At 42.3% G+C, this 26,368-nt stretch overlaps 1 protein-coding gene across 37 annotated transcripts; it reads left to right on the top strand.

The window, feature by feature from the left end:
• The first annotated feature begins 4,928 nt into the window (after positions 1 to 4,928).
• TPM1 (tropomyosin 1) lies at positions 4,929 to 25,521 on the top strand. Of its 37 annotated transcripts, none has more exons than XM_075100060.1 (11): positions 5,044 to 5,514; positions 6,464 to 6,589; positions 12,854 to 12,987; positions 14,252 to 14,369; positions 14,804 to 14,874; positions 15,126 to 15,201; positions 16,309 to 16,371; positions 16,627 to 16,696; positions 17,948 to 18,026; positions 18,118 to 18,192; positions 19,499 to 19,708. In XM_075100060.1, exons 1-11 carry the CDS (start codon positions 5,401 to 5,403, stop codon positions 19,500 to 19,502), a joined length of 930 nt encoding a protein of 309 aa, XP_074956161.1. In that variant the 5' UTR covers positions 5,044 to 5,400; the 3' UTR covers positions 19,503 to 19,708. The 37 variants fall into 37 exon arrangements, with proteins under 37 accessions (XP_074956168.1, XP_074956163.1, XP_074956161.1 ...); XM_075100061.1 differs by lacking the exon at positions 15,126 to 15,201 and adding an exon at positions 15,690 to 15,765 and having other exon boundaries at positions 5,081 to 5,514; XM_075100067.1 differs by lacking the exons at positions 15,126 to 15,201; positions 18,118 to 18,192 and adding an exon at positions 15,690 to 15,765 and having other exon boundaries at positions 4,929 to 5,514.
• The last annotated feature ends 847 nt before the right edge of the window (positions 25,522 to 26,368 follow it).

Here is a 26,368-nt window from a genome sequence, read left to right as displayed (position 1 = left end):
AATACTAATTCCTGGCAGGAAAGGAGTGCTCACATGTACAGCCTCTTGCCGATTCACTTAATAGAGCAGCTTTTTCTTTTCTAGCCTTCTGTACTGCAGGAGTAGCTACTGCTGTACTTTTCCTGCTATATGATTTCATGACATTCCTAAAACACTTTCAGTTTCCTCTGTTGCAGCCAAGAGAAGGGAAATAGCTGTCTGCTCAGACATGTCTCTACAGCATCTCCCTCTGTACTGTTGTGTGAAGGGGTAGGCATCAGAAATATCATTACATCTCTTGTCTCCTTTTTCATATTCCTGCTCTGCTCCACTATCTACTGTCATCATATGTTGCTGTGCCAGTAAGATCAGTAACATAAATCTGTTACGGATAAGTAATGGTAACTGTTCCTTGTTCTGCCAGGCAAAAAAAAAGAATCCCCAACAAAACTGCCAAGCTATACTTCAGTACAGCTTGTAATTGTGTGGATGTGGCAGTAGATGTTACAACGGTAGTGTATTTGTCTATATATAGTTCAAAGCACTGGCAAACGAACTGCTTAACAAGGATGGAGCTATGTCTTTTGAAGGTATAGGGCTTCTTGTTGTCCAGGTTGGTGGGTCTTTCTACAACTTTTTTCTATCCTTGCATTCAGTAGAACTGGGTCTGATATCATTTGGCATAGTGTAAATCAAAGGACATCCACAAAATTTAATGCAATTTCTGCACCAGTGTAAGGTTATGACTGGGCTCTTTCACAAGGAGAGGTCACTTCCTTTTGGGTTTGTTGACTCATGGTTCTTTTCAGTTTGGTGTTTGGGTACACTTGATTTTAGTTTTCCTTTTTTCTTTCCCCCACATTACATATTACTTGCCCTTTCCTGTTACTTGTCCTCTTCTTTTCTCTTTTCATGATAGCATGCTTTTGGACTGGGTGGTTTTTTGCAAGACTTATTTTAAAGACCAGATTACTGTAGTCAAATTCAAGTAAGTGACTTCAGTAGAGACTTCACTGAATGGAACATGAATACAACAATGCATAAATACAAGCAAACAGTTTTAAATTATCTATATATATTTTTTGGCCTACAACTCTCTGAAGCTATAAAAAGAAGGAGGTGGGAAAACATTTTACTAAAAGTAAATTTTTTTTGTCTTTCCATTAGTTTTTTTTTTTATTATTTTTTCAGAGAAGTACATTAGTGATTCATAACTACCAGCTAAAGCAAATCTGCTTTAAAAAAGAAACACAATATAAAACCTTGGAAGTCATGTTTGAAAAGTAGTGAATAACAGTAGTGTAATTAGGGTGAAAGGAGTCTTGGCAAAAAAAAAAGAAAAAAAGACCGTCTCAGAGCTATTATAAGATCTTAGGTCATGAGTTAGTAGGTCATGAGCTTCTTAGCATTTGGTGTGGTATCTGAGTAGACCCTTGGATTATAGATCAGGGCAGGTGCAGAAGACTGTACTATAAATACTTTTCCCCTAAGGAGTTCACAAATTTCTTGAATGACAAACCAGACACAAACATAGTAGTTCTGACGAGGAAAATTATTAAAATAATTTTAGAAGAATTTAAAGCTTTATTTTCCAACAAGTCATCCCATAGTTCTTAATCACAAAAGCTAAAATGTTCTTCATACTTACCTTAGAAATGTTATGGAAAACCTTCTACAGAGTTACAGCATGTATTTATTAAGCATGACTGGCATGTTCAGGGGTATTTCTGTACTCATCTGCTGTCTACTGAGCTGTGCAGAGAACTGACCATCAGGATTCCTACCTTCTATTTTAGTGCCTTCTTTTGCATTATGGCTGGAGCACATATGACCAATTCCCTCAGGGGAAGTTTTGCCATTTATACACTTCTCAGAAATATTGTCCTTCAGCTCCCTTAGTGGAAAGCTCTCAGAGATCCTTACAGGATAAAATACTCTAACTGTAGTGGTAAAACCTGCCTAATTTCATCAGTATCTATTGTTTTAATTGTTTTTCAGGTAAATACAGATGTTTTCAATTTTCTATATTTTGATGATATGCCACATTCATGTTGCTGCTACCTTTGTCCAAAATGGACCTTCCAGTTTTACCAGGGCTGCAGAAGTCTCAGAGACCTCTGAGAAATTAGTTTGTATTTTATTTATATTTGCCTCCTTATGAGGGGAACACTCCACTTTTCAGATTACACATACAGGCCTATGAGTTCATGCTGACTGACCTAATTTGAATCCTTAATCACCTTTTAAGAGGCATGTCTTCGTAGAACTGGCAGAACCAGTTACATGTAGTATAAAGTTAGGTGTCATTTCCTGCATATTCCTTTAGAGAGAAAAAAAAGCAGCAGAAAAAAAATTGAAAAGTAACTCCAAGGGTATGTTTGAAGTTTTTCCAAATGAATGTATCCACCTACCCTTTTGTCTGTTACCAGAATCAACAGTGTGAACCCCTTTGACCAGACCAGACCATGCACGAAAAAGCAGGTCCTTCTCAAGGCAAATTTCTGCCTATGTCAAGGGATATATGACATGACAGAAACATCATGATATAAATGTGTTCCAGCCTTACTCTGGGAAACAATACCATATTGCCAGTAAGCCTGAAGTGCAACATCACCTACTCACAGGAGAAGTAGTGGATCTCAAAAACAGGATATTGTTCTCTGGTTCTTTGTGTTGGCTGTCTTGATTTTCTAAAAAGCCTGATAAAATTAACAGAATTCAAAATGAGTGCAGTAGATACTCCCCAGAAGCAAGTAAAACTGCTGCTAGGGAGTTCCTGCACCATTTGTCAATGGGAGATGAGATAGCTGCTGTGGTGAAAAACAAAAAAAGGTAAAGGTAACAAGTGACATTACAGAATTGGTATTATGTCAGAAAAGAAAAATTGGTGCTGCCTACTTTTCTCAGTATGCAAAAATAATTTGTATACAATCTTTCTTCACATATCAATTAAAGAGGGAGAGACTATACAAGCTATTTGATTTCCAAGCCTATCTTTCTTAGCCAGCTGGAACAGAAATTTCCAAGCAATTGAAATAATTAATGAAAGTTATAGCAAGCATGTTCACACGTGTCTGTACTTTTCATATTCTCTCTACAAGGAAAAAAAAATTAAATCACCATCAGCCAGTTCAGCCCCATGGGTACATGCTCATCTGGATATAAACAAAGCTTATTAAGTGAACATTTTCGTGTAAGTGGAACCTCAAGATTTTATTTTTCTATGGAGGTGATAGCATCCTCCAGGTATTTTTTTAAAAAACTTTTGAGTTTCTTTCCTTCTCCCTAGATCTCATACTTTCTCATGTATCCCAGAGGCTCCCATGTTGTGACTAACATTCTTTTAGAAAAATGGAGCTGCGCATGAATTCTTTAAGAGCCTACCAGCACCACTCCCAGATTAGCCAGAGAGGATACTGTTTATTTAATTTCGCAAGACATTTGCTTTTCCCAAAGCCAGAAGAGCTACCTCAGTGAATTCCCAGCCATGATACTCTACACTTTAAGTAGGTGTAAGGAAAACTTCTGCTTTCCCAGTGGTCTTCCATGCTCTTTAGTAGCAATGCACGTGAAACCCTGCACCTAGTTGTGAGCCTGCCTGAACTTCATACAGTTCCTAACTGAATCCAGAGTATGGCCTTTCTCAGGAGTAGGGGAAGATGACTGTTGGTCTGTACTCTGGTCAGAGGACTTTGCTATCTTGTAGAGCTGAAGCTTCATGCTGCAGCTTAAGCTCTCCAGGAGCTAGCCTCCAAGGCTGCTTTGCAAATCCAGCCCCTATTGCCCTGGCAAGTACAGGAGGCGGAAGCTGTAGGACATTCCCTTCTGCTGCAAAGTAACATCAGTTCATCTGATCCAGTGACAACACTAGGGAGGAATTTTCTGCTGCAAGTAACAAGTGCAAAGAGGCTGCTTAATTTTCTCTTTGTGCAACCCAAATCATGTGGCACTTGTGCACATCTGTACTTTCTGCACTGTACAAGGGAGCGTGCATCACGGGGCACAACATGTTGTGTCTTGCTGGTTCTGCTGATGAGACTGGGAGAGACCCGCCAGAAGTGAAAACAGGTCTCCACTTAATTATATGTTATTAATTGTCTCTCTCTGCTGCCTGTCTCTCGCTGGTGTTGCAGGTTGAGGGTGGCTCTCTAGCCAATTTCTCTGTCCCAGCTTCTCCTGGGCGCCGTCCCTCTGAGCTCTGGCTACCCCCAGGAGGGCAGCTGCCCTGCCTCTGCCCCAGTTGAGGGGCACTGTTAACTCTCCTCCAACTTCCCTTTCCAGTTCAGTGTTTGCACCCCATGCATGTGCAGCAATGGGACACGTCTCCCTGCAGAGCCGGAAGCCCCAGCGCTGTGCTGCAGAGGAGGTCGGTAGACCTGGGAAGCACTGACAGCCGCTGGTAGCTCTGTTCTGCCCCGGCACTGCCTGGGGAGGAGTGGAGAGCCCTCCTGCGTCCCCGGGGATCTGGGTCGCACCTCAGCCCCTTCCCCTTCGGTGTGGGTCCCGGCGGAAGCCCTGCCCTGCGCGCAGCCTGGCCACGGCCTCGCCGCGAAGGCTGGTCTTCGTGCTCGGCGCTGTAGAAGTCAGCCCAGCACCCCGCCGCCCGCACTTGCTGCAGCCTGACCGTTCTGTAGAGATGCCCCCTCCTCCTCTCCTGCCTCTGGCTGCCGTGGGGGAAGGTCTTAAAATGCATTCGTTCCGTACGTGCATGCAGTTAACGCCTTAGTGCCCCTCCAGCAGCCCCACGTGTTCCCCTGCCGCGTAGCGCGGCCGGCTCCGCCACCATCCTTCTTTAAAACGGATTGATTTCCACGGGTGGGGACGGCTCCAGCACGGGGCTGGTGCCACCCCGAGTCCCTTCCCGCCCCAAGCAGCCTGCACGGCCGCCCCCTCCGCTCCCCCCGGCTCCTCCTTGCTGCCTCTTTTTTTTTTTTTTTTTTTCTTCCCAGGAGTAGCAGCGAAACGTCCCGTCCTGCCTATTTAGAAATGGGAACAAATTGCTCCCCCGCCTTACCTCGCCCATCGCATCCCATATATAGTCATATGTACGGTCAAATGGCAGGCAGCAGCGAATGGGAGCGCTGAACCTCCGAAGAAAGACGGGGGAGTGAGAGAGGGAAAGGGGTAGGGACGAACGGAGGAGGGAGGGAGAAAAAAAAAAGCCCTTTCCAAAAAAGTATTGGATGTCTTGAGGAATGCAGTCAGCCCCCTGAGAAAGTACATATCTGTGAGGCGCTGCCTGCCCGCTGCTTGCACTCCGCCGGCGCCCCGTCCCGCACAGATCAGCCCCGCCGCCCGGCAGCTCCGCTCCGCTCCCTCGGGGGCCGCGGCTGGGTCTCGGACTCGGGGCTGTCCCGCAGCTTTTCAACTGTTGCTTTCGGTTGTAATTCGCGCGGGGACGCGCCCTAGCCCACCGCCGCCATGGATGCCATCAAGAAGAAGATGCAGATGCTGAAGCTGGACAAGGAGAACGCCTTGGACAGAGCTGAGCAAGCCGAAGCAGACAAGAAGGCAGCGGAGGAGAGAAGCAAGCAGGTCTGCACCGAGGACCCGGGCGCGGCCAGCGCCGGGGCGCACGTCTTTCTAGACGACTCCTGTCTCTCTCTTTCCTTCCCCCCCTCTTTGTTGTACCTTGTTGTATTACCCACCGTTCCCCGCCTCCACCCGCAGAACTAGTTGAACTTTTCCTAAAGCAGAGCTTCACCCTGGCAGCCCCTGGCAGGAGGTTCCAAGGGGCCCGGCAGGAGGTCGTTCCCCCAAGCACCCCCGCTGGGGAGCGGGGACCTGGGACAGCCGCACAGCCTCTGTGTCTTTGTCATAGGGGCATGGCTGGGAGAGGCTGCCTCGAGCATCTGGTTAGCAATAGGTACACGTGCTGTGATTTGGTAAAGGCCACTTGAAGCTGTGTTCACCCCCACCAGCACCACCCAGCAGACTTGTCCGATTCTATCTGCCCCCACCTCCCCTTCCAGATGTGTCCCATTTTCCTGGCCTTCTCTAACGCCCCTCCTTTACACCTAAGGCTTTATTCGTTTGGGGGAGGGGGGCACATTGGTTGCACGTTTCTGGGAGATCCTGAAGGAGGAGGGTGGAAGGGAGAGGGATTTAAAAATTAACTTCCCACTTTTCTAAGCCCAGGGAGAAACATATTTGTGCATTCTATTTCCTCTTGTGCACCTAGTTAGAGGATGACATTGTGCAATTGGAAAAGCAATTGCATGTAACAGAGGATGCAAGGGACCAAGTGCTGGAAGAGCTTCACAAGTCTGAGGATAGCCTCCTCTCCGCAGAGGAGAATGCTGCCAAGGTATCGTGCCCTTGCCACAAGCAAAGAGAATCTAACTGTCTCTCCTTCTCTCTCTCTGTCCGTCTGTCCTTTTCTGTCTCTTCTGCACTCACACTTCTCCATTTGCACGATCACGTTGCCTGCTGCACCTTTTCCTGCCCGCCCTCCCCTCTCCACCACTTTCCACCCATATCACAGCTGGAGGACGAGCTGGTGGCTCTACAAAAGAAGCTGAAGGGCACTGAGGATGAACTGGACAAATACTCCGAGTCCCTTAAAGATGCACAGGAAAAGTTGGAACTGGCTGACAAAAAGGCCACAGATGTAAGTTACCCCCATCCCTTTTGCCACCACCCCAGTACAGAAACCACACACTCCCTCTGCACAGGACAGCCAGGACTCCTACCAAGCAGCGTTCCAAAGCTTTGCTGAGGGCAGGGTCCAGGCACCTCCTGGGCAGGGAGGTGGGAAGCACAGCACTACCTCCTTGCATGAGGTTTGCACACTATCAGAGGCCTTTGATTGGGTTTCTGCTCACTTGACACATGCTTTTCATGTATACTTTGCTCTCTAGATGTGGAAGTAAAGAAAGGGTGGATTGTCTGTTCAGGTTATGGGGAAAATGGCTCAGGTTGGAACAACGCTATATTGATAGTGAAGCAGAATTAGAGAGTTAATAGCAAGTAGATCCAGGAGAGGGAGATCCAGAAGAGCAAGGGCTGCTAGCTCTGTCTTCAAGAGAGCTGTTCCTAGGCATGCATGCATTAGAACTGCTGCTAGATAGTAGTTTGGCTCACTCTTTGGTCCCTGAGATAAAAGATCCTCTCCTAGGTTATTTTTTTTCCTGGAAATCACTGGAACTGTTTCACTTGTCAAAGAGTTCTGTCTCATGTGAGAGAAAATTGTCTGGAAGGTGATACTCGCTAGGGTTGCAGTTCAGAGGACAGGGATCCTGGGAGCAAGCTGGGAGATATATATAGCTCAGCACTTTATATGGTAATAATGCAAGAGCTTGTGCCTCTCCCAAGCCCACATCCCACCCACCTGTCTGCCCCTGACATGCATTTCATGTATTGCATGCATGGAACTATGCGAGTTTACTGTCTCTGCAGTTAAGATTCAGCTCTCTATGGCTGCTGCTGTACAATCCAATTCTCTCTGAGTGAATCCTAGGTCTGAATTACAGGATTAGGTGAAACCCCAGTATTTCTGAAGCAATGAGCATCCTTTCCCTACAACTCAGCTTTAAAAATTAACCCCAAAGTCATAATAAAAAGAGGAGTTGCCATGGATGAAGCAAGCAAAGTATTTCAGGGGGAGGAAGGATATTTTTAGAAGGGGAAATGTTACAAAAACGAAGTTTGCATGAAGGACAATGTGCTTTTATCTTATTTTACTTCTAAAATTAACAAAGCATAAAGAAGGTTTAACTTCAATATGGCAATTAAGTTGTATAGCTTTGAAAGAGAACTCAACAAACATAAATGTGCATAGGAACAGGAGAGAGGGGTTTTGTGTATAATGTGGATCAGATGTCTGTTGTCTTCTGTGCATGGCTGCGTAGATGAGAGGCAGCTTCCTAGCAGGACGTGTATTTAACTTGTTCAAAGGAACTGCATATAGATCCAGGGGAGATATTCCTTATAAGGAAAAGTATGCAGACTATTTGGAAATAGCTTGCCTAGGATGAAGGCAGAAGAAATGCTGCTAGATTCCCTTTTGAAATGAAAGATCTTCCTAAGCAATCCCCATGCCATTTTCCTGTGCTGGAAAACAGCATTTGGAAGCTAGTTGAGGGCAATTTTATTTGCAGTCATCCCTCGGGCGGAGGGTAGGCAAGTGTCTGGCTTGTTCTCATCAAGGTAAATGCTGTATTTAATGGTATGCAAGGAACATGTCTGACATCTTAAGGATGTCTTTATTTTTTTGGCGATGTGGAGTTATCTTGGGGGCATTGCAGTTGACCCAGTATTTGCTCTACTAGTTTGGATAGTTCCAAGCCTTAGGATAAAAGGCATGGGCAGGATGGGAGTGCCGGCTCCCTGGGGTGGACTCATCTCACACAAGGGGATGAGGAGTCGTTACCTCGCCAATATTACTTAGTTCACAAAAGCCGGGCGGCGCATCCCCGGAGCCCTAGAACCACGCCGCGGGAGGAGGGAGCCGTAGCTCCCTCTCCCCTCCCCGTGTCTCAGGAGCTAGGCCATGTGCAGCAGCAGCTGGTGGGGGCAGGTTGCTCGGTGTCGCTTTACTACGCTCATACCGGGGCGGTTTTTTTTGGGGGGAGGCGGCGCAGTTCCCTGCGGGAACTGTGCCGCCAGGGGACGCTCCTGCCCCAGCGCGCCCACCTGGCCACGGCCGCTGGTCCCCACGGCCCGGCCCCGCCGCAGAGCCCTCTCCCGGCTGCGGCCGGCATCTACCCGCGGCCAGCCTCCCCGCCCGCCCCGCCGGTGCGCCGCGCCGCTCCCAGTCCGGTGCCGGCAGCCCCGCCCCGGTGCGCGGTGCGTTGCGGCGCGGGGGGACTTCCGGGGCTGAGGCGGGCGGAGGGAGGCGGTGCAGCCCGGCAGAGGCGCGGGTATGGCGGCGATGAGCTCGCTGGAGGCTGTGCGGAGGAAGATCCGGAGCCTGCAGGAGCAGGCGGATGCTGCGGAGGAGCGGGCAGGCCGGCTGCAGCGGGAGGTGGACCAGGAGCGGGGCCTGCGGGAGGAGGTAGGGCCGCCGGCTCGGCCCGGACGGGCCCGGCTTGGCTCGGGGGCTGTGACCCGGTGGGAGCGGGCAGGGGCGCCGCACATGGGCCCCGGGGGACGGCTGACCCTTGCCGCTCCTCGGCCGGCGGGTCGGGCGGCTGCTTCCTTCGGCGCCCTCCCACAAAATGGTTACCTGCCGGCCGCTGCGGCACCGCCCTCCCGGGGCTGCGGGCAGAGGCCGCTCTTCCCGGCGGGCAGGCCCGTGGCTGCAGGTGAAGAGGGGGTCACTGCGGTCTTCGGCCTGGAGTGCTGTGTTCTCAGACTCAGTGCCCAACCGGGGCGTGGGGCAGACGGAGCTGCAGCGTGTAAGTGAATCGCACTAGGTCTGCTGGCCAACAGCAAAATGCTGAGCTGGAATGAGGTTGAACTTGGGTGAGATGTTTGAGATTAGGTGCTTTGTATTAGGTTCTGAGCAAGCTTTTGTGATTTTTTTTTTTTTTTTTTTGCAAGTGCTAGTTGTTTGCTTATCCTATCCAACGCAGTTCAACTCTCGGTAGTCAGCATGCTGACTGTTAAGAGGTTATGAACTTGGGACTGAACCTGAGATGGCCATGTCTGAGCACTTATCCACAGTACCTGGAAATATCACATTAATGTGATTATATGGCCCCAGTCGCTTTACATCTGTAGTACGCTCAGTGTGTCAAAACTCCTAGGCAAGATGGGAAAAGAACAGTAGGCATGGTTTTAGGCAGACGCAAGATCAGGTGTGAGCAGCACAGACTTATGTGGTGGAGAGATGTGGTTATGGGTGGCAGCTACAGCAAAAAACTGATAGGGCTGTTGTTTGCCTCACCACTGACGTTGGGGAATTCTAGCAGCTGTAACTTAATGTTTCCTGCTATAAAACATATAGTGTCCTTTGTGGCAGTTTTAGTGTCTTCACTGGTTGCATAGAAGTGACGCAAAACAACAAATTCGTATTCATGTAGTTTATTACTGTAGAAAAAATGCCGATTATTGCATTTCCTTATAATAAGGGGCTTTGTGCGTATTCTGGGCAGCAAGTTCAAAGGAAGAGCCTTCTGATTACTTGCAGGTGATCTTCCCAAGGAGCAAAATATGGCTGCTTGTGTAACTACTGCATTCTTGCAAATCATTTATCCATTTTTTTTCAGTGAGGGATCATGTCACAGTCAGTAACTTGTTTCATAAGGGTTTCTGTTTTTAGAAAAAAATTTACTCATTTTCTAAGCTTTGTGTAGTAAAGGACACCAATTTTCCTACTTTCAGTAACATATATTGTTCTAAACAATGTATTAAGGGATTCCTGTTAAAATGGGAAGCTTTGTTGTTACCTTTTGTGGCAGAAGGAGTAGTGCTGGAAGAGTGATTACAGCTTGCTGGTGAAGTCTTCCCATTAGAGCTCATCCACATTGCTATAAGGCTCATGATTCTAAAGGTTAACATTTGTCTCTTTCCTGAAGTTTGCTTATGTGGATGATGTGGAATTTTGCAGAGTACATTTAATGGTATTTAAGTTTGTGTTTGGATGGTTCAGCATTGGGGTGAATAGAGGCAGAAAACTGAACTCACAGGCACATGTAGACCTGTGCCTCTTCTATAATGCTAGCTATGTATGGAATTTTTTAATTGATGCAGCTGTATTTCTGCATACTTGAGGAGGGAGGCTTTGAGAACATTGCCACAAACAAGCTGAGGTGTGAATCTGACCTTTCTCCTAGTGTAATGCCTTACATGTATAGCATCTGACCAGCTAGGGTTGTTTTGGGTTTTTTTTTTCTTCCTGTGGAAGGTACAGATATGCAAACAATGAAAAAGCTAAAGCTGTGGCCAAAACATACCACAGCAAACAGCTCTTGATTGTTAAACCAGATTGTTAAAAGTTTCAAGACTAACTAGCAGCCATTGCCTTAAAAAAGAATCTCTTCTGTTTTGAGTGCATGCATCTCAGGGGCTGTGGGTAATCACATTTTCAGAATGCACTTTTCTTCCTTCTTCTGGAAAACAGAATCTCTCTTACAACAGTAATGATTAACACCCAATGGTAACTTATCCATGTCATTGCTCATTGTAAAAATATGTGGCATATAAGTGGTGTGGCAAAAACGTAGAAGGCTATGTTTGTCTGTTAGCTGTGGGAGTGCCCCTTAATGTCACTGGGGTTTTTTCCTTCCTTACCATATAAGGAGAGAAGTCCTGCTCCGCAGAAGAATAACTTGGGCTATATAAGGCTGCTTGGTAAACCCTTATTGAGTTACCAGAGCAGGAAGTGAAAACTTGAACTTCAGTCACCCTGTGTTTTTGAAGCATATTGTATGCTGTTATCATGATGAGGAGTCTTGACATGATAATAATTAACTTGTAACATTACAGATTTCCCAAGGGTAACATTTATGAAAGGTTGCTTTCTTTCTCAAATCAGAATGTTCAACTTCTTACTGTTTAAAGCTAGAAGTCTGAAAGTACAGGTTTGGAGTACTACTGCTTGATTACATAGCTAAAGATTTTATATTTGGGTTAATGTGGATTTCTAAGGATGAAGTCTCTTGTACTCCTGGTTCTACATGTTCACTGCCAATGCTCATTAATGTCCAAATACATATTTGCTTCCCTGTTTGTGTTACATTCAATCATTCTAGTGGGGCAATGTTACTGTTATGTCAAAGGTTGGTTTACTTGCCTGGTGTGTAAGTTATTCTTACTTGTGTTATGTACAACAAAATTTTAGCTGTGCCCAACTGTATCCAGCTGCCTCTGGTTAGTAAAAGCAACAGATAACAATCCCTGAAATTTTTAATTAAAGTACCAGACGGATAGTTTTGATTTCTGCTTTTGATAGAGAGTTGGTTTCCACCCTGCCCCCCACTAGGCATCATAGGAAATTCAGATGTCTACTTCCTCATATATAGTAAGATTGTTTTCGGTACTAATTAAGAGTAACTGTTCTTCTTGGAATTAATTAATTTTTTAGAATAATGACCTTTTTATATATATTTTGCACTTAATATTCTTTTGAAAGAAAAAGTTTAATAATGAGGTTACTATGAGAAGGGTGTTTTAGAGGTTACTCTGCATGTTAAGCAAGGGTAGATTTGAGAATGTCAGAAGTAAAAGCTTGTAATGATAAGAGGCAGATTTGTTGCAAGAGTTACACGGAAGATTAATTGAACAGGTAATGCAAGAGGGGTAAATCTGGGGGAAGTTTAAGGATGGCAGTATGGGGGGGGAAGAATCAGCTGTTCTAAATGATTGTTGCCTGTACCAGGGCCCTTCTGACATGTAGCCTCTGCTGGTGCCGCCTTTGTCAGCTCTCGCATAGCTTGCCTGTAAACAAAACTTTGAGTATTCGGGCATTTCTTAAATGTTCTCATGCTCTCTCTCTGTCAGCTGTCTCATTGCAAATGCTGATCTAGGTGTATTTTTGCATGTTTATGCTGAACCCTTCTTATGGAACTCAAGTTGGGACAATTCTTATCAAAAGAGTGCAGACGGTCATAAATAAAGGATTTGGGATAACATAGAATTGGGTAATTAGTTTGATTTTTAAAAAGTGGGGGGACTATGCCTGGTTATTGTCTGCAAATACAATAACAGAAAATATTTGGGGAATGATGCATAATTCTTCCAGCGCAGTTCTTCCTAGTACAAATTGTACAGTCCCTAATGTGCTTTGTTTAAAGGAATCATTAATAGCTTTTCCTCTGTTTAAGCAATAACTTCACAATTTAATAAGGACATGTATATCTCTGTGTATGGGCTTTTTAGTGGATGATTACTGAAATGCTGTTAAATGGCACTAGCAGGTACATGGGATAATCTTATACAAGAGCTGGTGTGTGCCTTATTATGAATTAATTTCTGTACTTCCTGTGCCTAGGCTGAGAGCGAAGTAGCTTCTCTGAACAGACGCATCCAGCTGGTTGAGGAGGAGTTGGATCGGGCTCAGGAGCGCTTGGCTACTGCTCTGCAGAAGCTGGAGGAGGCAGAGAAGGCTGCAGATGAGAGCGAAAGGTGGGTGGGGCTACTCTTGAATGGATCTTTACCCGTATGACAAAGATGATAATTGCCAGGGTGTGGGTTAGGGAAATAAATTAAACCACTCCTATGTCTCTGAACATGTGTAATCCATTCTTCCTTTACCTACATGGACTTCAGTTACAGCTTTTCTATAGAGATGTCCAAAATGTGTACGCTTGAATTCTTTTTCATATCTCAGTTGCAAAGATAAGATTTAAGTGGGATAGGGTTTTTGATGTATCATGCCACATCTTGGGAAAACTGCTTAGCTCAGCCCAGGCTTCTCTATTTGGATGACAACTTTTTGAGGGTGATGTGCACTCTCGTACTGTCTGGTGATTCTTGATTTCGTTGTGGGTAGAAAATATCACCTGGAGAATAGCAAAGTGCTGGAAAAGGCTTTGGTTCTTCTGTTGGCGAGATTAGTACATGAAGGTGAGCAAAGGAAGAGAGAGCATGATAATCCCTTCAGATTTAGGCTGGGATTTCCAGAAGTCCTCCTAATGTAAATTAGGAACTCAAGGTTCGTGGCTTTGGAAGATATTATCTTTTTACTTCTATGAATTGTATTTTATATCTGTGATGATTATCTTTTACTGGGAAAGAATCCTACATATTCTGCGTATGTATTTCTACCTTGCTAACGATGCAGCCTGTTCAAAAGAAAAGCGCTTGAGACTCACCGTGCATTGTGAACTAGTGAAGAGAATTTGGGTCAAACATGCATAGAAGTGTCAATATGCAATGTTTCCTGTTATGAAGGAGTTAAATTTTGTGTTTGCAGAGCACAGAGAGCTTCAGTGCCCTAGGGTTCTGACATGACAAAACTCACAGGTATCTGTTTGGCCCATAAACATAACGCCTGTCAGTCCTGCAGGGGTTGTAACATGCTGTTTCACAATGAGTGTAAAAAAACAGATGTCTTTAGTCATCTTACTAGGTCTTCAGAAGCAAGACCCTTTAGTTACCTTTCTACAAGATCAGTTTTCTTTCAATTTAAAATGAAAAAGAATAGTACAACTGAACTCTGCTAAGAGCTAAACAAATCAAATTTTCTTTCTTCCTAAGACACGCTTCTTTCCTTTGAACTTCTGAAGCGTGAATGCACAGGACTAGATCTGTGGTATGAAGAATCAAGTATCTGACGTGCTTCATTCACCTTAATACACCTGTCTGAAAGTCGCACTCCAGTAGCAGCAGAGCTGGAGATAAATGACAAGCCCTGATCCTTGAATTTGCTGTTTTTCACATCTTTCAGAGGAATGAAAGTCATTGAAAATAGAGCCCAGAAGGATGAAGAGAAGATGGAAATCCAAGAGATCCAGCTTAAAGAAGCTAAGCACATTGCTGAAGAGGCTGACCGCAAGTATGAAGAGGTCAGTTCTTGAGTGCAGGTCATCTGTTTCTAAAGCCCTTTAGGCTGTGCCTGTAATTTTTTGTTTCTTCTCCTTTGCCTTTTAAGTTCAAAAGATCATAAACACCACTCTTCTCAGCTGTGGAAGGAAAAATGGGCACCTGTATACCTCAGGGGACAAGGTGGCAGGAGATCTGTGCTCAGATCTTTGCACTAAAATGGTTGAGAGTATTCCCTGGTCTCTTAGGGACAAAAAGATTTTTAGGTTGCCTTCTGGTGAATGAAAAATGTCAGATAACAAAGACTCAAATGAATAATGAAGATGTCACATAATCAAAACTGGCACATTGACCAAAAAATGGAGAGAGGCCCAACTCCCTGCTTTGTAGGTTCTAGAAACGTGATGTGTGCTGCAGCAACAGAATATCCCTGACTGTCATTTGCCCTTTCTGATAGGTGGCTCGTAAGCTTGTGATCATTGAGAGTGACCTGGAGCGGGCTGAGGAACGTGCTGAACTTTCAGAAAGGTAAGTGTTGGACTGCCCCAAGATGTGTGTGAGGTGCTACGAGACAACTATAACAGCATGAAACATTGGCAGTACACTGTCTGTTCAGCTCAAAGCTATGTTTTGCTCATTTACTCTAATGGTTGAAGTAAATGGTCAATGCCGAAGTAAATGTGTTCATACGTGTGTGCGCGTGTGTTTTGTCACTGCATGCTGTACCAGCACACTGATTTTGTGAATGGCTTTTGTGCATTTCATGTGTTCACTAACAGCCAAGTCCGACAGCTGGAAGAACAGTTAAGAATAATGGATCAAACCTTGAAAGCATTAATGGCTGCAGAGGATAAGGTACTGATACTAATAAACAGTTTTTAGGTTTAACTGCAACGCAAGTCTTTCAGCTTCCATAGCCAGTTAGCTCACTCAGTCGTAACAAGTATGCCCTCACTATGCTCTTTACTGTCTTTGCGTCTTGCTTCAATGGTTCTCTTTGGTCTTTTTTGTTTATTTATCCTTTTTTACCTTTAAAACTTCTCTTGTGTGGCCAAAAAGAAGCTGAACTGTCTCACATGTAAAGGCTATGTAAATATTTCTGTGTAAGCCAAGGGCTGTAGGTAATTTCTGTCTGGTCATCGTCTTAATGTACACTTGAAATGAAATTGGGCATTGTAAAGAGTTGCTTTCAATCTGTGATGGATTCAGCTGCTTTTGAGGCCATTCTTTTGCTCTGTAATTGTTTTCATTTTTCTCTATCTTTTCCCCCTATTTACTCCTGTTTCTTTTGCTTGACTGAATCTTCCATCCGCCCCTTTCCTGCCTTCCTTCCGAAATAACAGCAAATGTGCTGAGCTTGAAGAGGAGTTGAAAACTGTGACCAACAACCTGAAGTCGCTGGAGGCTCAGGCTGAGAAGGTAGGCTAGAGACATGTGAGAATGTGTCCCTTACACTGTCATCCGGATTGGCCTCTGGGTTTTTTTTATATGCTGATCACTTTGCAGCATTTCAGCAAGGCCGTTTTCAGTAGAAGCATTTGGACTTACTGCTCAACTTGTATTTGGCTCTTATCAGAACCTAGCATTCCTTCTAGTTCCAAATAGGTCAGTATTATCTGAACACATGTTCTGTAAGCAGTCTGACAGGATTAAATATTATTTATAGAATGTCCCTCAAAATGGCACTTGTATGCTAACATTAAAATTCTCCAAATGCCACTCCTCTTTAAAACTGTAGTACTAATTTCTACTCAAAGTTCCTACCATGTAGCACTGGAATGTAACTCAAGGGAAGTTTGGCCCTTGTTATAAACTGTGTATTTCTACAGTCTGGTAAGTGGAATTAATTCAGTTATACACATATTAATTTCTTGTATACAGTTGATCTATTAGAGTCTCAAATGTGGTATTTTTGGTATATTTAGAATACCTTGTCTAATATGACTGATCCTCTAATTACAGTACTCACAGAAAGAAGACAAATATGAAGAGGAGATTAAAGTCTTGACTGACAAACTGAAGGAGGTAAAATTAGAGCTGCTCTTTACAATGGATCTTCAATGCAACTTTGATTCTTTTAATACAAACACTATTTTGATGCTTTAAGGATGAACATGTGATTTTGAAGATGGTTTAGTGTTAAATGTCTCTCCTGAAAAATAGTATTGCCTTATTTGCCTCTTCTCGTTATACTTCTCTCCTCGTTGGAATTGTTGCTCCTGTATTTGTAAGTACTATGTGTGTGTTTCCTAAAGTAGGCTGTATTTGTCTCAACTTCAGGCTGAGACCCGTGCTGAATTTGCTGAGAGGTCAGTTACCAAGCTGGAGAAGAGCATTGATGACCTAGAAGGTATGGGGTTTTGTTTTTCTCACTTACTGTACAAATACAGATCTTTTATTCCCCTGTTGGGGTTTGGAATTCCTTTTTTTCAGTACCAGTTCTACTCACCTGATTTGTCCTGCTTATATAAATGGGTCTGCCTAAAGAGTAAAATAGGCAAAACGTTTTCTGGTTGAAATGTGTTGATAACTTAAATTCTTCAGGTGAACAGTATTTTGCTCTTGCCTGTTCCTTTTTCTCTCACATTCTCAAGCTTCCTTTCACTTTCTTCTTTATATTCTTCGACTTGGAGGTACATAAGTGTATAGGGTAAATTATTAGATGATAAGTACTATTCTACTAAAAAGCTGAAGAGCTGTGTTATGTTTGTGATAATAGGAATGTAGTAGGCTAACCTAATTTGTTACTGTGATAAGTGTGGGTCAAGGCAGGCATTCTGTGACATAGACTAGTTGCTGGTTTTCAGTAGAGCTAATGGATTGTATACATAATCAGGACAGCTTATTTAACTTCTGAGAGTTTTTTAAGGTTTTGATAAATCTTTCAGAACTGCAGTAGAATCATAGAATGTGCTTTCTCCCTCCAGAGAAATAATTCAGTAGTGCTTTGTAATTAAAAGTTATATGGAGTTTATTATTTAGATGCATTACACTAAGTTAGGGTTTTAAGAAGCTTGATTGCTTGGCATGGCATGCTGACTTCTGCATAAATGGTATGAAATATCTAGGCAGTTGCTGAAAATTTATGATCACTGACTCAGGAAGGAAACAAAGAAGGAAGATAAGTGTTTAGAAGGAACAAAAATTGCTGTAAGAAACTGAGTTTATGACGTCACAAAAACCAGAGTGGTGTTTAAAAAAAAAAAAAAGTGGTAGAAAAGAAATGGTAGCATCCTCCTTGAGCCATATTTTTAGATCTTTTCTTCCTAGCTCCTTTGTGCCCTCCCAATGTGTGTTAAAACAAAAATCCAGGGCAGCGAAACATGGATTTTACTTCTCTTGTACGCTCTCTTTCCTTCATTTTGCCTATATTAGAGGTTGGCCCACTGGCAGCGCAGTTAATGAACTTGCCACATAAAACTATTGACTGTTGATTTTGTTTATTTGTTTGTTTTTGTCTGTCACAACACCACCTTTCTGTGTGCTCTTCCCCTTTCCTACGGCTTTTGGATGGTATCCCATGCCACCACCTTCACCTTCCATCCCGTGATCATATTCAATTTCCTTGCTACACCTCTGCCTTCCCTTGGGGGAATGTTAGATGAGCTTTATGCTCAGAAACTGAAGTACAAAGCCATCAGTGAGGAGCTGGACCACGCTCTCAACGATATGACTTCCATGTAAATGTCTCCTCAGCCTGTGCCTGCACCTGCTTCCCTGCCCTCATTGATTGCACGGTTCCAGCCTTGTGAAATTATACTCCCTCTGTAGCGGGAGACGCATTCCTTTAGTGAGACTAGGTGTACAAAATACCATGAACAATTTCTTTACCGTGGCAGAGTGTGGGTGAGTGTTGTGCCTAGCCTGGTAAATACTCATGGTGATTTTGTAAGCTGCCTAATGAGCTTGTGTTTACTCTTTCATTCTGTATCTGCAATCCTTGTGTCTTGTGGCTGCCCTTTGTTTGTAGCTCTGTGTTTATCCTTTCAGTTCACCTCTGTTAAAGCATTGTCTACTAGGCATATCATGTTCAGTTTACCGAAGAAAATTGCCTCAGTGCGTGTTGCATTCAGAGCATATTCTTCTGCTGTCACAGTTTTTCTTCGACAAAGTTCCCACAAAAGTTTCAAAGAAGTTTAGATTTAGCTATATTTTCTACTAATGACAGTGGAAAGTGTTTATCTAAATTTTCTCAACTGCTCTGATAACTTCATCTTTTATCACTAAATTAAGTTAAATTGATTTAAAATATTTTGTCATTTAAAGCCATAAAAGTGACAACTGAATTGTAGGTTGCTTCTGCATTTTTTTTTGTGGAGGGTAGTAGTAATTTAATTTGCATAGGCCAGAAATGTGGTACTATCAACTTCAGTAATAAGGAGAAAAATAAAGAGTGTATTAGGCAGCAGGAAAGCACGAGTGTGATCAATTGTAAGGTGTGACTAGTGTTTGATGCAAACTGACTCTTATTCCATCAACTTAAAACCCTGAACAGAGGTCAGCTATGCTAAATCTACCTTCCCATGCTCACACCTTTCACTTGCATGAACCCTGTAGGGTTGACATGGGAAAGAGGAAGAGTTGTGGCTCTCAGGTGCTTATGAAGTGTGATGTGTAGTCCCAGCATTTCTTTTTGGAAGCTAGCATGCTTTCAGCAAGGCATAAGCTTTGCTCAGAGCTTGAAATGTGTTTTGCATGCACTGGTATTTTAAATGTTTTTTCATTGCTTTTTTTCAGCCCTATATCTGTTCATTACTTCCCTCCCTCTCTCTCTCTCCCCCAACTTTTTAGTAGGGGTCTAATGTCTGCTTTGTATATTTTAATATTTTTTTAATCATTATTCCCACCATCCCCCCAACATATGTTCTTGCTCAGTAGCTTATCAAGCAAATGGATTTTTTTTTTCCCTCCTCTGTGTACAGACATTACAGTATTTCTTCAATTGGGGATATTTCTAAATGGAAAACATTTCAAAATGTACTCTACTGGTACATGAGGACATTACTGTAGCATTCCAGTCCCAGCATGGTGTGGTGTTTCTCTAGTAGTCATCTTGGCATGCTAGGCTCTGCTGTGCTGTTGCTGCTTTTTTGGAAGTCTTTACTGCACCTTTTTTATTTCCTACCTTATCTCACTTTTTCTTTTCATGCAGATAATTTTCTTTGCTTCACTTCTCCAAAGACATCTTCATCAGGTTGGATAAAACATCTTTCCAAGCTTTGGATGTTTCATGGGTTCATTGTCCTGTCTCCTAGCTTAGTTGATTCTATTCCTCTGGCACCTGTCTCAGAACATGCTCTGTTTGTGCTCTGCTGTACAGAAACTCTACATCTCTCAATGTAAAATAAACATCCCAGCTGTATCCCTTTTGCTATTCCCTTGCCTTTTATTTATTCAAATAACTATTTCAGTTATTAATAAAAATTGCTTTTTTTGCCATTAGGGATTTAAATTTTTTTGGCGTTTCTATTTGTTTCTGCAAACACTTTTGCCTGAATGTTGACAACGCAAAGCCAGTGATAGCAGTCTATGGGATGAGAATAATACTCTTGGTATTTTGAGTTCAAAACTGACAGTTACAATCTTAGCCTTTCTCAAAAGCTGATGCAGATAAAATGACAAATAGACGTAATGGGAATTTTTTCAGTTGTCATTGTTAGGCCAAAATTGGCAAAGACACCACTTCCTTGGGGTCACTTGGTTGTGGGAGCATGGCCGAGAGAGCGGTTAAGTCCCTGACACCAGATTTTTCACTTTAAAGTTTGAAATTTTCTCCTAGCTTGATGATGCAAACTTCCTGTCTTCACACAAATGTGTGTGTTAACTTGAATATTTGAGACAGATTTAAAGAAGCAATATCAAAAACTTTGAATTCTTTTTTCACCCAAAACCAGTCTTCTAAATGTCTTGCAAAAAAGTTTTCCCCTCCTTCGCACCTCGATTACTTAGCAAAGATGTTGCTTGATAACTTTTTGTAATATAATTCTCTTGAGTGGCATGGTAGGATTGGAAGTTCAGTAGGGAAATTTCAGTAGCTTTCCACTCTCGTGCTTAACTCAGACTTGTGAGTGTGAATTGCAGACTCATAAGAAATGTTTCAGAACTGGAGTTGGGAAATTCATCATTACACTAGTAATAAAATGATTGTGCTACAAAGGAGAACTTACAGATTTCAGGTTTGAAAGCCTAAACATTGCTTTCAGCTGGTTTGGTTGTACCTAATTAAGGAGGAAGCATTAAATACTGTCACCTTGCTTTTTTGTACTGCTATCTGCAACTAGAGAGTTTATTGCATTATTTTAACTTCATTTGCTTCACAGTGAAAGAAGTTCTTTCCCAGTTCATATTAAAGTGAATCAGTTTTAACTGGATGGATTTCTGATTATGCCTGTTACTGTGTATATTGCTGAAGTTCTGAAGTCACCACAGCTAAATAAGCTCATCATAGTGTAGCTGAGTTTTAGTGTTTTGCTTGTAGAATAATGTAAACGTGGCTTTCTTGTTCAACCTCAGGATTATTCAGCAGTAGAGTCCAGGCTAGATTTCCTCCCCTCTTCAAAACCTGGTTTCCAAATGAGGCTTGCAAATGGATGCATCATCTTCCCCCCTGCTGTCCTCAGATAATTTTGTCTCCTCCTAGTTTTTATCCCATGACACATGTCCTAATGTTACCCACTATGGGGAGAAGCCAAGGACAGGATATGTTTCAGCAGTCACAGGTAGTCCAGATAATAAAGTTCAATAACTTACTATTCATCAGTTGAGATACAGTAAGTGGGTTTATACGCTGTGTGTATTGCAACTGAAAAGTAAAATTTTTAGGGTGAAGATTAACCAAATATAATGGGATGAGCATCTGTAAAATGACTGAAGCTAACATGTTTAACTTCACAAATGCAAGAGTTATGGGGCACGTGGTCAGCTGTCAGTTGTCAGCTGAGCCAGAGTAACTTGCACTGCAGCAACTCCAACCCCTTAATGTATTGTGTGTTTTGGTTTATTGTGTCAGCACTGTTGTTTTTCCCCTCAATTCCTTGCAATACTGTTGTTTCTTAAGAGAAGTTTAAAGCAAAATCCAATGCAGGAACCTGGTAACTTTTAACACAGTAATTTTGAACATCAGTATTTAAATCTTCCCTTTTCCTTCAAACACACCTAATTGGCGCTCTGCACTGTAGGGGGATGAATTGCTGGACTGACTACTGGAAATGGGCAATGCAATGCAGATACCCAGGTATCTGTACAGAATTCCTATACACTGAGCTGTTGTGGTTTCCACAGCAGCATATTTCAGTGTTCTTGTTATCTCTGGGCCTGACCTCTGCATTATGTTGTACATCCCACAAGGTCTGGCCTTGTGTGGGTAGTCATGTACGTGAGGCTTGTTGACAGGAGTGCAAGGCTGGCTCTGATGTTTCATGTGCCTGAGTGCTCTGCTGTGCTAAGGCTGAGCCTCACTGGGTCTGTACCAGAGCTTGAGCTCCCTGCTTAGCCTAACGTGGCTGCCTACAGAGCCAGCCCTTAGCTTTACCTCTGTGGTAAATCGCGACTTAAACAGACTGCCTGTGGGTAATCAGGAGCTGGCTATACACTTGGTAAGTGCTTTCCATGCTTTACCTGGGGGTTTTAGTCTCATTTTGGATGTTGAGAAATACTGTAAATATTTGCTTCAATTAAAGAGAAGATTTTTGTGGTGAAGGTAAGCATCAAGTTCTTAGTTCAAATTATGTTGTCATGTTTGAATAACAACTAAATACAATTTGCCAAACAAAGTGACATTTTTAGTTACTCTAAGATTTCAATATTGCTTCCATGTATATGTGACATTATCCTGATAAGAGAGAAAAGACCCAGTTGTTACTGGTCCAGGATGAGTTCTGAAATGTGCCCTGGTTTTACTGAGCTGGCTGTTGGAGTTTGGGCTGGGGAGGAAGCTGTGAGGAGTTGCTGCTTACCGGACAAGTATGTCCTACAGACCATCTCTGCATAGCTTTGCCGTTGCTGTGTGCAGAGCCTGCAGGGGAAGAGGATTTCTGTGGAAGCTGTTAAGAAGCTCGTGGAAAAGAGTCAGAAACAGTCATTTCCTGTAGGAGAATAATCTGGGGTCAAGAGGTCAGGAGTGCAGTTTGAATCTAGGCTATTGAGAAGAATATGGGCAAATTGAGAAACAAGACAGTCAAAGACTATCACGGAATGTTCTTTCACTCCGCAGAACAACTCTCAACTAAATGCACTGGCACAACATAGCTGTTGGCTGTTATCTTTGGCTGTGAATGTGAACCATCCTGTTTGCTGTGTCTGAGCAACATGGGTTTTCATGCTTCCATTTCATTTTCACTGAATGTTTGGGTTTGCTTTCTTATGAAGTACAACTGGACAATTTAAAGGTATCGAAGTATGTTGATGCCAGTAACAAAAATATGTTTCCCTGCCAAAAATACCATTTCAGCTGTCAGATTCCCCTGGAAATAAGTGCAGACTGAGTCAGACCTACTAGTAATTAGCTACCAGCATCTCCCCTGCTGTTACTTACCCTGGTTGTGATGCAGTTGCTTTCCCTCCACTGACAGATGACATTCTACCACATCTTAAAATAGCTTACAAATTAAAATGGCTCTCAAAACATCTTCCACACGTACATAAAGATTGAAGCAGGACTTTGTTCTTCCAGGAATATAGCTGCAGTTCTTCCATTTCTATTCCCACTTACCTGTCTCACAGCTGTTCCCCGCAACAGGAGTCTCAGCCTGTTCCTCATAGGTTATAATAGCTGTTCCTTGGAGTAGTTATTTAATTACTAGAGTTCTAGAAACAAAGGTAAAATGTTTCTCTGTATGTTACTGAACTGTCTGTGGTGTGACCAGTTTCTTTATTAACTCTTACCTAACTGTTTTCTCTGTCTAATCTGTCTTCATTCTGCCTCTTTTTTTTTTCCCTTCTAACCTGCTTGCTGCCCGTACAGACCAACTCTACCAGCAACTTGAGCAAAACAGTCGCCTAACTAATGAACTAAAGCTGGCATTGAATGAGGATTAAACTTAGAGTGTGATTATGTTGCTACCTTGTTTAAAAACTGCTTCTTCCAAATTTCCTTAAGAATGAGTAAATGTAGAAGTAAGCAAGAAACCTAGAAATTTATTTTTTTCAGGCTGTTTATTCTGTGGCAAATTAATGGATGAGATTCTCAGTTTCCATTGGAAAAATATGAAAATGCTTCTTCTGGATGAGGCTTTTCATTATCTGTATGCAGACCTACTTTGGAGGAGCAGTAAGCTCTTTGGCTATGCAATAGCTCCTTTCCTCTTCAGTAAACAGCTACAGCATTTAGCTAACAGTATCCAAACAGTAACAGCCTGTCTTGAAGTGAGACAGTTTACATGACATCATGAACTGGCCCTGAGATTTTTATTGGAATGTGGATGAGAGAAAAATGTTCACCAGGATTCATATTTCCTTATTTCAAAACCAACATAAAGAATACTTACAGCTGCTTTGTTTTCTGGAGACTTTAATGCATTAATTTTGTGTTACTATGAACTGGGCTTGTATTTGACTTACAAAAAAAAAAAAAAAAAAAGCTAGGACTGGGAGCTCCATCTGAAAATACCTGGTCAGTTTAAAGGTATGCTTGCATTAGTATGAAGTTACTATTACTGGATTCTGGTAGATGCAGCTCTAAAACATTGTGCTGATTTATTGTATCAAATAAGTGTGTTAAATGACTGTCCTATAAAAGTGCGCATGCCACATAATGCTAACAACTTCGGTTTTATTTATTTTCTAGAAGAAATAGATTTCTTAAAGGTCATTTCACTGAAGAAGAGATTGGTTGTAATTTTTTTGTTCTTTGCAAATTCTGGATTACATGAATCTTAAAAGTATGAATCTGCAAAGAACTTCATTATTTTCTTTATTGCCCTACTTTAAAAAAAAATCACCATCCCACATTCCTATAAGCAAAGAGCTTCCAAAACATGCAAGAATTGCACCTCTGATGGCAGTGCATTTTTTTTAACAAATGCAGCTGTAAACAGTTCTAAACTTATATTACTTGCTGTTTGTTTTATTAATTTGGAATTCTCTCTAGTTGTGTTATCTGGGGACATCAGTATTTATGAGCATGTACATTTCTTAACTTTCTAAACCCTCCAATAGAAATGATGATTGCATGCCTTTACGTTCTGAGAATCAGTGCCTCCAAAGAACTGCTATTGATGTTTTAATTTTCTAATTCCACAACAGAGAAAGTGGCGCATGCCAAAGAAGAAAACCTTAGTATGCATCAGATGCTGGATCAAACTTTACTGGAGTTAAACAACATGTGAAAACCTTCTTAGCAGCAACCACATTATTTGTTTTATTATTTTTACACCTGCTTGCCATGAAACCCCATAAACTTGTCTTTATTTTAGTTTCACCACATGCACAAGAACATCTGCTAAATTATCAGGCAGGGGTCAGGGAAACACCAAAAAGGGCAAGCCATATGCGGGTTAAGCTACATTATGGTTTAAATGTGCCATTGCCCAACAAAAATGTTACCTACACTTTGTAGAGAGTTCAGGAGTTCAGTATGCTTAGTCAAGAACCCTGGCTGTGGCAGAAAGTGTCCCACCTCAAGTGCCAACTGCAATTTTTAACAAGAAGAATAATTCATGTTCAAGAGAGATCGGGTGAAATGGTGCTATTTTGAACAAAACATTCTACTGAAGTCTTTTGTTTGATATCAGACAAGTCAGGAGCTGTCAAGCACAGTAATTTATTTTTATCAGAATTTTATTGATCTGTGAGGATTTGGCTTCTCTGTGCCTTCTAATTCAATAAAACAAAGGTATGTAAGCAACAGAGAAAAGTGAAGGCTTCTGGAGGTTTTAAATTGTGTTCTTGCAACTCAATACAGAAGTGTAGGTCAGCATTTCACCTTGAGTATTCATTTGATTGTATTTTTCATGTTGAAATGAAAGATTCAATAAATTCAGGAGAAAACAAATTTGGAAGAGATTGTTTTAAAATGTATTTTATTTGTGTGGATTTTGGGCAGGGGGAGGAATTTATAAATCAATATTTGCCTCACTTTTTTTTCACACTTTCTTTGAGCAGTTTTAAAAGTATACCTGTATGTAAACATTGTATAATGATATGGAATAAAATGCACATTTTAGGACATTTTTTAAATTTTGCTCTCCTGTGATTTGTTTTTCATCACATTAGCTTTCTGTGTTACTGCTGTGTAAAATATGCACGTGTGCAGTGTCTCTCATTGGGATACACTATTAACACATTGGCTTTCAGTCTCTTCCATGCTGTTAGGCTGATGTATAAAAATGCAGTGAAAGGCAGTGGTTCGGACTGATGTGGCCATATTGCAGGAACCTGTCCCCATTACTTAGTTGCATTCTGCACCCATCTGGGAATACAATCATCTTCTAAAGGGCAATGGAGCTTTCCAAAATTATTCATTGTTGACTAAAACTGTTTTCAGTAAGATCGTTGCAGAACTCCCATAGACTTCTGTAGGAATGAGCCCTAAAGGCCGTGCTCTCGGAAATGCTACCATGTATTTGTGTATCTTACCTGTTAATAAACCTGCTAATTTACTTCAATACAGTGATGAACCTTCCAAAATGATGTGTCAAGTTCATGAGAGATCCTTTCGACCAATTTTCACTACTGGTTGCTAATTTCTACATGTGTATGTATCTTTATTGGATTACAATGTCTGTCAATGAGCAAGTTCAGAACTTCAAAAATTATTCTTATTCCATCCTTCTAGCAGCAAGGAGCTTGGTAGGAGACAGGTATAGATAACCTTCCAGATCACCAAAGAGTCTCTACTAGTGGACCCTTAGCAAGCAACTGAAAACAAGTGACTTTCTCAATAGCTGGTGTAGTGGTGAAAGGGTAAAGTAATACATAATAATTTCAGGTTAAATGGGAGTCAAAGACTGAAGATGTACTGGTATGAGTCCCTGGCTTTTTTAATTGTGTTATGAAGGGGAGAACTTAGTAACATTGCAAGCTT

The sequence above is a fragment of the Phalacrocorax aristotelis genome, chromosome 7, assembly GCF_949628215.1.
Source record: "Phalacrocorax aristotelis chromosome 7, bGulAri2.1, whole genome shotgun sequence".
NCBI lineage: Eukaryota > Metazoa > Chordata > Aves > Suliformes > Phalacrocoracidae > Phalacrocorax > Phalacrocorax aristotelis.
This window is presented reverse-complemented; position numbering and strand designations above follow the sequence as displayed.

Excerpts from the sequence above, each read along its gene's own strand:
- TPM1 (XM_075100053.1), top strand. The coding sequence starts at position 5,401 with ATGGATGCCATCAAGAAGAAGATGCAGATGCTGAAGCTGGACAAGGAG. Across the intron at positions 12,988-14,251 it reads GCTGCAGATGAGAGCGAAAG|AGGAATGAAAGTCATTGAAA; the intron begins GTGGGTGGGGCT and ends CACATCTTTCAG. Across the intron at positions 14,875-15,125 it reads CGTGCTGAACTTTCAGAAAG|CCAAGTCCGACAGCTGGAAG; the intron begins GTAAGTGTTGGA and ends GTTCACTAACAG.